Source organism: Hyperoodon ampullatus, assembly GCF_949752795.1.
Source record: "Hyperoodon ampullatus genome assembly, chromosome: 2".
NCBI classification, from domain to species: Eukaryota; Metazoa; Chordata; class Mammalia; order Artiodactyla; family Ziphiidae; genus Hyperoodon; species Hyperoodon ampullatus.
In genome coordinates, this window is record NC_136915.1 from 12,120,048 (window position 1) to 12,134,574 (window position 14,527).

The 14,527-nt window shown below is 43.8% G+C and overlaps 1 protein-coding gene across 1 annotated transcript in view; it reads left to right on the plus strand.

Moving 5' to 3' along the window:
* LOC307063669 (forkhead-associated domain-containing protein 1-like) overlaps nucleotides 1–14,527 on the plus strand; it is a gene marked incomplete at both ends in the record, with an annotated part of 98,557 nt that overhangs the window by 14,278 nt on the left and 69,752 nt on the right. Inside the window, 1 exon segment of the mRNA XM_079719909.1 lies at nucleotides 5,082–5,288. Within this exon segment, the coding sequence (XP_079576035.1) occupies nucleotides 5,082–5,288 (207 nt within the window).

Genomic DNA, 14,527 nt, shown 5'->3' on the forward strand with positions numbered 1-14,527 from the left:
GATGAAGATGATGTGGGTGACATTTTCCAAAGAACTAATGTGTTTTAATTTCTTTTAATACTTTATTTTTTTGAACAGTTTTAGGTTTACAGGAATTTTAGCAGAGAATACAGAGAGTTCCCATATATCTACCCCTCCAATACACACAGTTTCCCCTATTATTAACATCTTGCATTAGTGCGGTACATTTGTTACAACTGATGAACCATTATTGATATGATATTATTAACTAAGTCCATAGTTTACATTAGGGTTCACTCTTTGCGTTGTACGTTCTTTCGTTTTGACAAATGTATAGTGACAAGTATTCACCATTACAGTATCATAAAAAATATTTTCACTGCCCTAAAATGCCCTGTGCCCCTCCTCTTCATCCTGAGCCCCAGAGCCCCTGTGCCCCTGGCAAGCACTGATCTTTTACTCTCCTTATAGTTTTACCTTTTCCAGAATTTCATACAGTTGGAATCATACAGTATGTAACCTTTTCAGACTAGGTTCTTTCACTAAGCAATATGCATTTAAGATTCCTCCATGTCTTTTTTGTTATTTGATAACTCATTTATTTTTATCACTAGTATTTCATTGTATGGATGTACCACAATTTGTTTATCCATTTACCTTTTAAAGGACATCTTGGTTGCTTCCAGTTTTTGGCAGTTATGAATAAAGATGCTGTAAGCATGTATCCAAAATACATGAGTCTTCATGGATATAGAGAACAGACTGTGGTTGCCAAGGAGGAGGGCGTTGAGGGAGAGATGGAGTGGGGGGTTGAGGTTAGCAGATGTGAGCTGTTACATCCAGGATGGATAAACAACAAGGTCCTACTGTATAGCACAGGGAACTATATTCAATATCATGTGATAAACCATAATGGAATAGAATATTTTAAAAAGAATGTATATATATGTATAACTGAATCACTTTGCTGTACAGCAGAAATTAATACAACATTGTAAATCAACTACACGTCACTAAAATAAATAAATAAACAAAATAAATGAGTCTTAAAAGTCAACAAAAAGAAACCAACCAACCCAACTTAAAAACGGGCAAAAGAGCTGAACAGACACCTCACCAAAGAAAATCTACAGATGTCAAATAAGCATATGAAAAGATGTTAAACATCATACATCATTAAGGAATTTCAAATAAACATGAAATATCTCTTCATTTATTTAGACTACTTTGATTTCTTTCATCAACATTTTGTAGTTTTCTTCATATACCTCTTCATATAGCTAAGTATTTTGTTAGATTTATTCCTAAGTACTTCATTTTTTTTTTTTTGGTGCTAACGTAAATGGTGTTGTGTTTTTAATTTCAAATTCCACTTGTTCATTGTTGGTATATAGGAAAGCAATTGACTTTTGTATATTAATCATGTATCCTGCAACCTGGCTATAATTGCTCATTAGTTCCAGGAGGGCTTTTTGTTGGTTCTTTGGGATTTTCTGCATAGACAATCATGCCATCTGCAAAATGGGCAAAAGATCTGAACAAACACCTCACCAAAGATTTTTTTTTTCCTTCCCAATCTGTCTTTTATTCTCTTTCCTTGCCTTGTTGCATTAGCTAGGACATACAGTACAATGTTGAAAATGAGTGGTGAAAGGGGACATCTTCACCTTATTCCTGATCTTAATTGGAAAGTTTCTAGTTTCTCACCATTAAATATGACGTTAGCTTTAGGGTTTTTATAGATGTACTTTATCAGGTTGAGGAAGTTCCCCTCCATCCCTAATTTGCCAAGAGTTGTTTTGGTGGTTTGGTGGTTTGTTAGTTTATCATGCATGGGTGTGTAATTTTGTCAAATGCTCCTTTTGCATCTACTGTTATGATAATGCGATTTCTCTTCTCTACGCTGTTGATGTAATGGATTACATTAATTGATTTCCAAATGTTGAACCGCCTTGCATACCTGGAATAAATCCCACTTGACTGTGGTGTAGAACTCTTTTTATACATCATTGGATTCAATTTGCTAATATTTTGTTGAGGATTTTGCATCTATGTTCATGAGAGGTATTGGTCTGAAATTTTCCTGTTTTGTAATATCTTTATCTGGTTTTGCTATTAGAATAAGTTTGGTCTCACAGAATGAGCTGGGAAGTGTTCTCTCTTCTTCTATTTTCTGGAAGAGATTATTGAGAACTGGTATCATTCTTTCCTTAATATTTGATAGAATTTACCAGTGAACCCATCCAGGCCTGGTGCTTTCCATTTTGGAAGGTTATTCATTATTGATTCAAATTCTTTACTAGATATGAGTCTATTCAGAGTATTTATTTCTCCTTTTCTGAGTTTCAGTAGATTGTGTCTTTCAAGGAAATGGTCCACTTCATTAAGTTATAAAATCTGTGGGCATAGAATTATTCATAATATTCCTTTATTATCCCTTCAGTGTCCATGAGATCAGTAGTGATGCCATCGCTTTCATTTCTGATTTGAGTAATTTGTATCTTCTCTCTTTTTCTTGGTTATCCTGCTAGAGGTTTGTCAATTTTATTGATCTTTACAAAAAAAAAAAAAAAAACAGCTCTTTATTTTGCTGACTTTTCTCTCTTGTTTTCCTGCTTTTTATTTCATTCATTGCTTCTTTTCTTCTGCTTGTGGTAGGCTTATATTGCTCTTCTTTCTCTAGTTTCATAAGGTGGAAGCTTAGATCTTTTCAAATGTATGCCTTCAATGCCATAAACTTCCCTCCATGCACTGCTTTCACTGCATGTTGCAAATTTTCATAGGTTGTATTTTCATTTTCATTTAGCTCAAGATAAATTTTTATTTCCCATGAGACTTCCTCCTTGACCCATCTGTTATTTAGAAGTGTGTTGTTTAAGCTCCAAATATTTGGGGATTTTCCAGCTGTCTTTCTGGTATTGGTTTCTAGCCTAATTCCATTGTGTTCTGAAAACGTACTTTGTATAATTTCTGTTCTTTTACATTTGTTGAGGTATATTTCGTGGCCTGGAATGTGGTCTGCTTGGTGAATGTTCCATGGGAGCTTGAGAAGGATGTGTGTTTTGTTGCTGTGGGATGAAGCTATGTGGTTGCCAGTTAGATCCAGATGATGGTAGTGCTGTTCAGTTCAACTTCATTCTTACTAATTTTCTGCCTGGTGGGTCTGCGCGTCACTGACAGAGGGCTGTTGAGGTCTCCAGCTACCATGATGGATTCATCTGCTTCTCCTTGCAGTTCTATCAGTTTTTGCCTTCCATACTTTGATGCTCTATTCTTGGGTACATACAATGAAGGACTGTTATGTCTGCTTGGAGAATCGACCCCTTTATCACTATGTATCGCCTCTCTTTATCCCTGATAACTCTCCTTCCTCTGAAGTTGGCTCTGCCTGAAATTAATAGAGCTACTCCTGCTTTCTTCTTGTGTTTCAGTATTTTAAGTGCCAAAGTGTTTGGTAGGAATTTGAAAAGTGGGTAAAGGCACAGTCATTTGAATCAGGCAAACCTGGGAACAAGCCAAGCGAGTCAAAGTGGCTGACTGTGGGCACACTTAATCGTTCTATGCCTCAGTTTCCTCATCTAAAAAATGAGTAATTTTCGGACCTACTGTACAGCACAGGGAAGTATATTCAATATCTTGCAGTAACCTGTGATGGAAAAGAATCTGAAAAAGAATAGATATTATATATATGTATAACTGAATCACTTTGCTGTACACCTGAAACTAACACAACATTGTAAATCAACTAGACTTCAATAAAAAATTAATTTTTTTTAAATGAGGAAGTATCCCTTTGAATTATTGTGAAGATGAGATGGGATAATGCAGTAAAGCACTTAGCAAATTTCCTGGCATTTGTTTAATTACACATAATGTGTCATTAATATATTCTACTAATATATGCAGTTATATTATTATCTATTCATATATTATAAGCTATTATTAATATAAGCTATTGGTTATAATTATATTGTGGGACGTTAGGATAGATTTCTAAGTCCAAGTACTCTCTATGAAAGTTGGATGAGGCACTCTGAGAAGAGTGACTTAGAAAATAATTGCAAAGTCTCAGGCTGGAGTGGATGGCTCATAGGCAGTATCCTGAGAAGACAGAGGACTTCGCACATGCCCTGCAGCCCATAGTGCAGGGCGCCGGGGCCAGGGGAGATGTGATATTTCCTCCTTGGTGCCGAATTTTGCTCATTCTTCTTATTAAAGTGGTTACACAGGAGGTTTCTTACCCCACTGACAATTCACTGTCTGGCGTCTCTCTCTTTTGGGGGAAATGTGGTCACACCAGGGCCCCTATTGAAATATAGATCATCTTTGGTTAGATAAATTCTGATTAGCTTTAAGAAGCAACAGTAATAATTAATCACATGGGGAAAACCTTCATTGTACACCAAGGCTTTTAAATGTTAGTTATAAAACTATGTTTTGTGGTGTGAGCTCAATTGTGTTTAAACTTTTTAAAAAGATTGTAAGCATAGAGAAAAGACTGGAAGGATGTGAACCATCGTGTTCTCAGTGCCTGCCTCTGGGGGACGGGAGTCTAAGTGATTTTAATGTCTTCTCTGTGTTTTTCTCTAGTTCTCATTTTCTGCATTACTAGAAAAAACATGTTATTTTTAAAATGAATAGAACAAACAAATGAAAACAACAATTATTACAAAACCTCTCCTTAACTTTAACACTTGCAGTAAATGGACAGTTGTCACTTGCCAACTGACCTTTCTGGTTTGTGTTGGGCCATTTCTGCTGTCTTGCCACTCGGGACAACCAAAAGGATACTTGCATGGGATCAGAGAACTATCAAGTGGCCAATTCCTGGCCAATTCCCCCCGAGTTCCCTCTTGCCTCTGTGTTGCCTGACGCCCTACCCCAAAACTGGGCATCTAGTCTGGGTCTGCTGTCAGGGTCTGGTGACCCTCCACGTACTAGCTGTGTGGCCTTAGGCAAGTCACTTAACCTCTCTGACCCTCAGCATCCTCCTCTTAAAATGAGGATTAGAGTGACCATCTAGCCATATGAAGTGGTTAGCACATTGGGGCCCCCAGTGTCAGTGGCACTAGTTATTCCTTGTTATTCCTGGCTCTGACTGTCCCCCTTCTGCATTTCAGTCTGCAGACGTCGACAACCATCACGCACTCATTGAATATAATGAGGCCGAAAGCAGCTTTGTTCTCCACGACTTCAATTCCTGCAACGGCACGTTCGTCAATGAGTGCCACATTCAGAACGTGGCTGTGAAGCTCCTACCCGGAGACATCCTGAGGTTTGGGTCCGGAGGGCTGACCTATGAACTGGTCATCGAAAACCCAGCCTCGGTGAGTCCACGCCCCTGCGGGGGTGGGGGGGAGGGCGGGGTGCAGAGGTGCCGTGTTGTGTCACCTTCCGTGCAGCCTAGGGCTCGGGTACGGCCACAGGTGGAGGTCGTCTGGAGCGCATCACTCTTGCTTTCGAGATTCTGTGAAGTTCAGACCCATCGCGTGGGTGCCCGGGGAGAGCGAGTCCTCGCGCCCTCTTCTGGGCATTTCATGGAATTACATGCAAGGGTTGCCTAGCGACCAGCCCGGAACAAGAGCGTTTTCCTGTGAAGTGAAGCTTGGCGAGGGGAGGTGGAAAGCAGGTGTGTGCTTTTGAAGATGCAGAGATGGATGCTTCCTTTTTAGGCAGATCAGTGCTCTGCAACTTCCTAGCTTTGCGACCTCGGCCAGGCTTCTCTGCGTGCCTGGGTCTGGGTCTTCTCATCGGTGCAGGGCGTTGAGAGAGTATCTATGTATAAAAAGTCAAAGTCTCTGGCCGGAGTAGACGTTCAAGGCCTGCCAGCTGTTATCACACCGGATCAGAAATGTTCCCGGGATCAGGACCTAAAGTATGGCCCCAGGTTAAGCGGAACGTAAGCCAAAATTCGCCCAGCAAAGCTCAGTCACAAGAAGTATCTGGTTCAGTAGGGAGGCAGGATGGGGACTGGTTAGCAACACAGTCCTGGGTCAGAACCCCAGCTCTGCCACTGGCCTACTCGGTGAGCTCTTGCACAAGCCATTGGACCCCTCGGAACCTCGGTTTCCTCATCTACAAAATGGGGCCAACGACAGCAATGACCTTGCAGGCTTATCTCGAGAGCTAAATGAGATGGTTCTAATTGTAAAACTCCCAGAATAATGCCCATTCGTGGTGAGCACACAATGAATACCTGTCGTGTGTGTCCCAGAGAGACGGCGTGTTAACCTCACTCCCCAGCACCAAGAACGCTGCATGGACTGAGACCTCCGAGGCTTAAAGTCCTTTCTGGGATGAGGCTAGTTATAAATAAATAAAGTTTAGAGAATTTAGACAGAATCCTGGGGTGTGGGTCCCCTAGGCAGCCTTAAATACTCACTCAGAGAAGATCAGCACCGTCCCTCAGGCTGCAGGGCCCGTGACACCACATCCACCACGTTTGGCTTTGAAAATCTGGGGCAGTTTTCTCCTGCTGCTTCTCAGCCCCCTTTTCCTCCTTGGACCAACATTAAAGTGTGCTCACTTGTGGGATGCACTGGGATCCACTGGCCGCCCTGAGGAGGGGCTCCTGACCCAGAAGGTGTTGACTTGATCAGGGGTTCTCAACATGGGTTCTAAGGATCCCCCTCGTCAGAAGCACGTGGGGAGCAGACCAACAGTGCAGATCTGGGCTTCACCCCGGGCCTGAGGACTCATACTTAGGATTCCCAGATGAAATACAGGACACCCAGTTAAGTCTGAATTTCAGATAAGCAACAAATAATTTTTATGTACAGGTGTGGCCCAACTATTGTAAGGAACCACTTATGCTAAAAAAATTATTTGGTGTTTATCTGAAATTCACATTTAATGGACATCCTATAGTTTATTATATATTTAGTTATTCATTTATTTATTTATGCGAAATCTGGCAACCATACACATCCTCCCTGGGAGTAGGGCCTGGGAATATGCATTCTCACAAGCTCCCTGATGATTCTGATGCACCGCCAATAGGAGGGAAACCGAAATTTAGAATCATTTGTATGGAACACTTACAGAATTTTTTTAGGGATCAAAGGAAAGGGGATTTCACACTCCCAAGCCTGGAAATCCAAGTTCATGAAGTTCGATTCAATGTGCCCCAACATGTCTGATTCCAAGAATTTTTCAGGAATGTTCAGTAAAATTACAGGTTCCCAGGCCCCCTCCCTGGGAAATTCTGACTCTGTGGCTTGGCCGTGGGGAGAAGAAGAGGGGGAGCAGCAAACAATATCTGCATTTTTTTCTTCTTTTTCCGACAAAGATATTTATTGAAATATTATTTATAGGGACATAAAATTTGAAACCTATTTCCATCCAAAGGGGGCATTGTTTAATAAATTATATTGTTTAATATATTATAAGGAGTTTAATACATTATAAGGAGTTCGTTTATATATGGAATACTCTTCTGCCTTTTTAAAACACAGCTTTATTAAGATATAATTGACATGCAATAAACAGCACATGTTTAAAGTCTGTAAGTGGATGGGCTTTGACATATGGGTACACCTGTGAAACCATAGCCACAATCAAGACAGTGAACAGCTCCTTCATCCTCCAAAGTTTCCTCTGGATCACAGCATGTGTTTGTTTGCTTGCTTGCTCTTAACAGCTTCACTGAAGTACAATTTACATAACAGAAACTTCACCCATTTTAAGTGATCAATTCAATCAATTTGAATATATTGATGGAGTTGTGCAGCCATCACCACAACCTGCTCTCAGAACATTTTCCTCCATTTCTTTCATACCAAACCTCAGAGAAACCTTGGAAGTATTTCATTTTGGGGTTTGTTTTTAACTTTTAATTTTCAAAATTATGGTAAAATACACATAAAATTTACCATCTTAACCATGTTAAGTGTACAGTTCACAGTGGCATTAAATCTATTCACACTGTTGTGCAGCCATCACCCCCATCCATCTTCAGAACTTTGTTCATCTTCCCAAACTGAAACTCTATGACCATCACATCAAACCCCCTGCTTCCTTCCTCCCCTCCCACCATGCTTTCTGTGTCTGTGAATTGGACTATTCTAGGTTCCTCATATAAGTGGAATCTTACATTGTTTTTCCTTTTGTGACCATCTTATTTCACTTAGTATGATATCCTCATGGTTCATTCCAGTTGAATATTTCATTGTATGGATTCACCACATTTTGTTTACCTGTTCATCCATCCATGGCCACTTGGGTTGCTTCCACCTTGTGGCCATTTTGAGTAAGTTTGTTATGAACACGAGTGTACAACTATGGAATGGGGACTTTATTTTACAAGGTGCTTCTTATATAATTGTGGGAAAAAGTGATGACGACCTCTAACCTTGAGTAGATAAGACGGAAGAAGATGCTTTGTAAGAAGAGAAACCAGGAGAGCAGCAGGAGGAATCACTGACGTGAACAGCACTGTGCTAAGCAATTCACCTGCTCTCCCTTATTTCACGCTCATAGCAACCTATGAGATGGGTTCTCCCGTGATCCCCATTTTACAGACAAGGAATGCGAAACTCAGAGAGGTTAAGTAATTTCCCCAGGGCCACACAGCTAGTCAGTGCAAATTAAACACTATCCCCACTTGCGGAAAAAGGAGGGGAGAAAACCATTTAGTCTGATGCTAGCTGGAGCAGTAGCCTTGACTGGTTTTCACACCGAGGAAAGCATACTCTCACAGTCACTCGAATATACACGGATTTTTTCAATTCTTATTCCTACACGCACTTGCACCTTGCTTCATTCCTCGGTTGACTGCAGGCAGCTGCACAAGTGTTCCCCTGGCCTGTGCCCAGGGCACTTTGCAGGACTCTCCACAGCCCCATCTTCTCAAAAGTACTCTCTGCCGGGGCGTCCCCAGCTTGAGAAGCTTCCATCCATGACGCTCATATTCATGGAGGGGTCCTTTGCAGCGTCCGTGTGAGGGCGGCCTGTGGACTGACTGACACCTTCCTACAAATTCCACTTCCTGATGACCCCAACCTGCTGGCTATTTAAAAGAAGAGAAAGGAAGAGGGGAAAAGGGGAGAGGTATTGAAGAGCATCTCTCATCAAATATTTTGAAGCCCAGTTTTTCTAAAACATTCGTGGCCGTCTTGCTTCCGGCATATTCTTGTTTCCAATTGATTTTGGGGTCCCTGGTGAGGGCGCTGTGTTTCCTCCTTGGATGGAGTTTCCACGGTGGACTGCCCTGATATCATACAGATTAAGGATGATGAGAACTGTTTTTCTCCCAACAAAGAGTTCCCAAATGAAAGCATTTATTTCAGGTTTTGTGGTGACCCTAACCAATAGAGGAGGGTGAGACAGCATTTTATTGGGGGAGGGGGGTGAGGTGCGGGGCGGTTAGGAATCCAGATGTGTTTGCAGATGTCACAGTGGTTAGAGCACGTGCCCTGAGGTCAGGCTGACTCCAGCACCGTCCCAGCCCTGCTCTTGACCGGCTTTTATACTGGACGTGCACAAATCATCTACCTCTCAGGGCCTCGGTCCCCACTCCTGTAACAATAGTTCCTACCACCTTGAGTGACTGTGGTATTAAGTGGGCAAAGTGCGTAAATTGCTTAGTCCCGCGTCTGGCACCTAATAAGCACATGATAACCCTCAGCTTTAGAGTCAAGCAAACCAGCATGGAGCAGCCAAGATGCCTCCTTTGTAAGTGTCCTTTTGGACAGGGAAATCTCCCAAGACCTGCCCCCGCTAGCAGATAAATATATTTGCAGATAAATTACCCATAGAATAACATACAAGATGGAAAAATATAAAGAAAAACTCTTGTTTGACAAAGTGCATTGGCAGCCAGGTTGTGCCCAGGACCATCCTTTTTTTTTTTTTTTTTTTTTTTTTATTGCGGTCGCGGGCCTCTCACTGTTGTGGCCTCTCCCGTTGCAGTGCACAGGCTCCGGACGTGCAGGCTTAGCGGACATGGCTCACAGGCCCAGCCGCTCCGCGGCATGTGGGATCTTCCCGGACCGGGGCACAAACCCGTGTCCCCTGCATCGGCAGGTGGACTCTCAACCACTGCGCCACCAGGGAAGCCCCCAGGACCATACTTTGTAAATTATAGCTCTCTCATCAAAGTATTACCTAGGGCTGCCATATTGCACATCTCCAGGGTCACCATTCACAACATAGTCCATGTGGATGGCGCCCACTGAAACTGTGCAGGACATAACCCGCAGGGCCATCTGCAATGCCCTGAAGCAACCGTTGATTAATCCCATAGAGTCTTGGCACCAGGCGTAGGAAATTGAAGTCCCAGAGTCAGGTGTGCTGACGTGTTGTGGGTTTTGTTGGTTGTTGCCTTTACTCGTGCTTTCTGAGCTCTGGGAAATTAGGTGTGGAAACAAGCTGTGCTAGTCACAGTGGCACCGTTCTTACAAGACATCTGAGTGAGGAAACCCACGTCACCCGTATGTATCAATCATGTCTTTCTCTGTTCGGAAATACGGCAAAACTGATGGAAATGACCAGAATGAAAAAGGAAGCCAGGCGCCAGAAATGACGTGCCGAGTTGTTCCATGAGGGGGTTGACAGCTCCTTGGCGGCAGCCCCCATCCCCATGATTGCCTGTGTCTGGCCTTCCCTGTAGCCTGCTCTGCCCTGTTCCCAGTACAGCCAGGCTCTCCCACGTGGCTCCTGGATACTGTCTTCTGTCCCTGCAATGTCATGACCTCCTGTCTTGCGAGAAGAGCGCCCTCTGTCGGCCAATATTCCTTGCTGCTTTAATGGGGAAGCTCTGCAGAACACAATCGAGAAAGCAAGGGCTTTGGAGTTGGATGGAGCCAAGTTGAAATGCCAGCTGCAACTGACTTTACCTTTCTGAGCTTCAATTTCCAATGTCTGCCAAGGAGCTACTCATTAATCCCAGGTCCCCTTTCCCCCTTCAGTTGTTTTTATAGAGGTCCCTGGGACCACCCCTATCATGGAATAAACTGAGGCTCAGAGAGTTTCAGCGACTTCCCCAAGGTTAGGCATCAGTCCTATAGATCCAGAGAGAGGATTAAAAGCCGGCTCTCCTGAGTCCCTTGGAGCCTTTTCCTAATAGCACGAAGCATTGTGGGGCCGTGAGAGCCCAGGCAGGTCCTTCACTGCCCAGCGGTTAAGGAAGGTCTTGCAATTCCCAGTCCAACCTGCAATTTCACATGCTGACAGGAGATGATTCATTACGTGGGTAAAAACGAAAGCCACTGATAATAGAAGAAAATGCATTTTCAGTTATCTGGCTTCCTTGCTTGTTTGGCTCCACTAACTTTTTTTGTGGCTGCACCAATGCAGGATCTTAGTTCCTCAACCGGGGATCAAACCTGCACCCCCTGCATTGGAAGCGTGGAGTCTTAACCACTGGACGGCCAGGGAAGTCCCTGGCTCCACTAACTTTTATTCTTTAATTATTTTATTTATTTTATTTATTTATTTTTGGCTGCGTTGGATCTTCGTCGATGCGCGCGGGCTTTCTCTAGTTGCGGCGAGCGGGGGCTACCCTTCGTTGCAGTGCGCGGGTTTCTCATTGCGGTGGCTTCTCTTGTTGCGGAGCATGGGCTCTAGGTGCGTGGGTTTCAGTAGTTGTGGCACGCGGGCTCAGTAGTTGTGGCTCGCGGGCTCTAGAGCACAGGCTCAGTAGTTGTGGCCCATGGGATTAGTTGCTCCGCGGCATGTGGGATCTTCCTGGACCAGGGCTCGAATCCCTGTCCCCTGCATTGGCAGTCGGATTCTTAACCACTGTGCACCCAGGGAAGTCCACCCACTAACTCTTTACCAGGGATATTGCTGCCGTTCCTGTAAAATTCAGTTGCCCCCTTTCTTCTTCTGTTTTGACGATGGTGATCACACCTGATGGCTAATGTTTTATGCTCATTTATTATGGACCAGGAAGTGTTCCCAGCATTTCACGTGCACTGTCTCACCCACTTCTCACAGACTAAGAAATGGCTGTTAGTATCCCTATGCCTTACAGACAAGGCACAGAAATAACACGCTCGTCAGGGTCCCAGAGAAGGAGAAGAGCAGGGAGCCGGACCAGAGTCTGTGTGACTCCGGATCCCAAGTTCTTAACCAGAGGTCGGCACAGTATGGCCCAGGGCCAAGGGCGGGCCATCGCCTGCTTTTGTGAAGTTTCCTGGGAACACAGCCATCCCATTCATTTCAGTAGTGCCTGTGTTGTCGGCTACAAGGGCAGAGTAAGCTGGGCAGATCCTATGGCCCACAGGGCTGGAAATGTTTACTGTCTGGCTCTACAGAAAACGTTTACCAGCGTCTGCTTGTAACACTATGCTGTACTGCCTCTTTCATTTGATTTGGTTTCTAAAAGAAGAACTTAAAATAGAGGGGGGAGCTGGGGAGAAAGGACTCACTCAGATTGAGCCTTACTGTGTGCCAGGAAATGTGCTGGTTAATAGCTTAAGTTTACTGAGGAATAAGAAAAAACAGACAAGCTGTAAAAATAAATTTTGAACAGTCTTTTCAATACCTCTTTAAAAAAGAGCTGGAAATATGTGGTTCTAAATATACATACACATATATATGCATTTGCAAATATAGTAATAATATAATTACATTGACATGGATCTGATAAATATACTAGACATTAACATATTATATATACAACAGATGCATATTACAATTTTTGCCTGTTTCTTCAACTGGAAAGTTTTCTTTTAAAACTGTGGACTGTTGGGAATTCCCTGGTGGTCCAGTGGTTAGGACTCAGTGCTCTCACTGCTGAGGGCCTGGGTTCAATTCCTGATCAGGTAACTAACATCCCACAAGTGCATGGCGAGGCCAAAAAACGAAATAAATGAAACTATGGAATGTCTTCCCTGAGTAACTTTTGAAGCAGAAATTTGGGGTTTGTACTCTGAAGCCTGCTGTAGCTAGAGAACTATTTATCTGTCAAAGTTTCTCTAGGCAGCGTTTTACTACTTGTCTTATGATTGGTTCCTTGGTCTTAAATCATTCTTCTCTGGAGATGCTGCTTTACTTTTATAAGTTGAAAGGTAAATTTGGTGCATGATGACAATTTGGTGGGTTTTATTTGAGCATGTCATAACCTTTAAAACAACTTTCACTCTAAGTACATAGTGATGCTTATGCTAAAGTCTCAATAAGCATACTGTCCAGGAAATTTGATTGTTTGCAAGTGTCAGAAAACCAACTAAAACTAGCCTAGGCAAAAAAAAAAAAAAAAAAAAAAGCTCATGGAACTGAAAAGGCCAAAAGCTGCAGCTTAGGCCCAGCTGGATCCAGGCGCCCAAATCATGGTCAGGAATCTGACTCTTTCTTCCCTGTTAGCTTCCCAATCTCAGACAGACTCTTGCCTCACCTGTAGGAAAGTAGCCACCAGCAGCCCCAGCACCCTACAAAGTAGCAGTTCCAGGGAAAGAGCCAGCATCTTCATTGACAGTGGCTTGGATCACGTGGCTTCCCCTGAACCAATCACTGAGGCCAGGGACCAGGAATGCTCTGATTGGCCAGGCCTGGGTTATGGTCTCACCCCTGGGGTGGAAGGGTCAGAGTTCTATGGACTCAGGATTGTCAGGGAAAGGGTGTCTTCCCTGCAAAAAAATTAAGGTGCCCATCCAGAAGATGGAAGAAATGGATGCGGGGGAGGCAAAAACAAAGAAGATGTCCATGACATTAGGAAGCATTCCTATTGCCTAAGTGGAGCCTTCCGAACGGGATTTGCCACTAGGGATCTGGGGGGAGGAAAATGACGAATAATCCACTTTTCCATTGGAAAAGTCCCAGGCCAGTCTCCAAGGAAGCAGAGTTGCTCATTTCTCTCCTGTGGTGAACAGGTGTGATGAGAAGCTCAGAGTCGGGGCCTTAGTTGTCCAGCCTCAAGAAAGGTGGCGTTTCCACATTCCTGGGACCTCTGAATAGGGCCCGTTCTTGAGGAGGATGTGGCTTTACTGTACCGGGGGTTGAGGAGCCGGCAACTGAGTGAATGACCAGAGAGCATGGTGCCCTTTAGAACAAAGCCTCTTTCTGGTCAAGCTTTGTCATCTCTTTCCTGACCTTGTAGGATTTCCTCTACCCTGTGCTCTTACAGGTCCCGTGGGGACCTACTGATGTGATGAGAACTCCTGAGGCTGGGTGTTTTATATCAAAGGCGATTTCCCGAGACCAGTGAAGTGGAGGGCACGGGGCAGCAGACAGCCTCAGGCTCGGCCTCCGCAGCAAAAACTCACACACAAGGACCCCTGAGGCTGTGTTGTCACCAGATATCTACAGGCAATGCAGCTGACATCGGGGGAGGTGGAGACGGGAGCGGGCTGAACCCTTAGCATCCTGCTGAGACAGAACCCGGACCCGGCCAGGAACCGGGCCGCGTCCTGCTTCCTCTGGCAGACCACACCCTTTGTTACCAAACCAGAACAACGTTGCTCCTTCTCTTGACTTAGTTGATGATCATTCATTCATTCAGTCATTCATTCCGTCTCTCTATCTGGCAAGACCGAATTGAAGCAGGCCAAGTCTAGGGGTAGCAAAAGCTATTTGCAAAAATCTGGCTGTTTTCTCATTAGATTCTATTTCCCATTTTATGGAC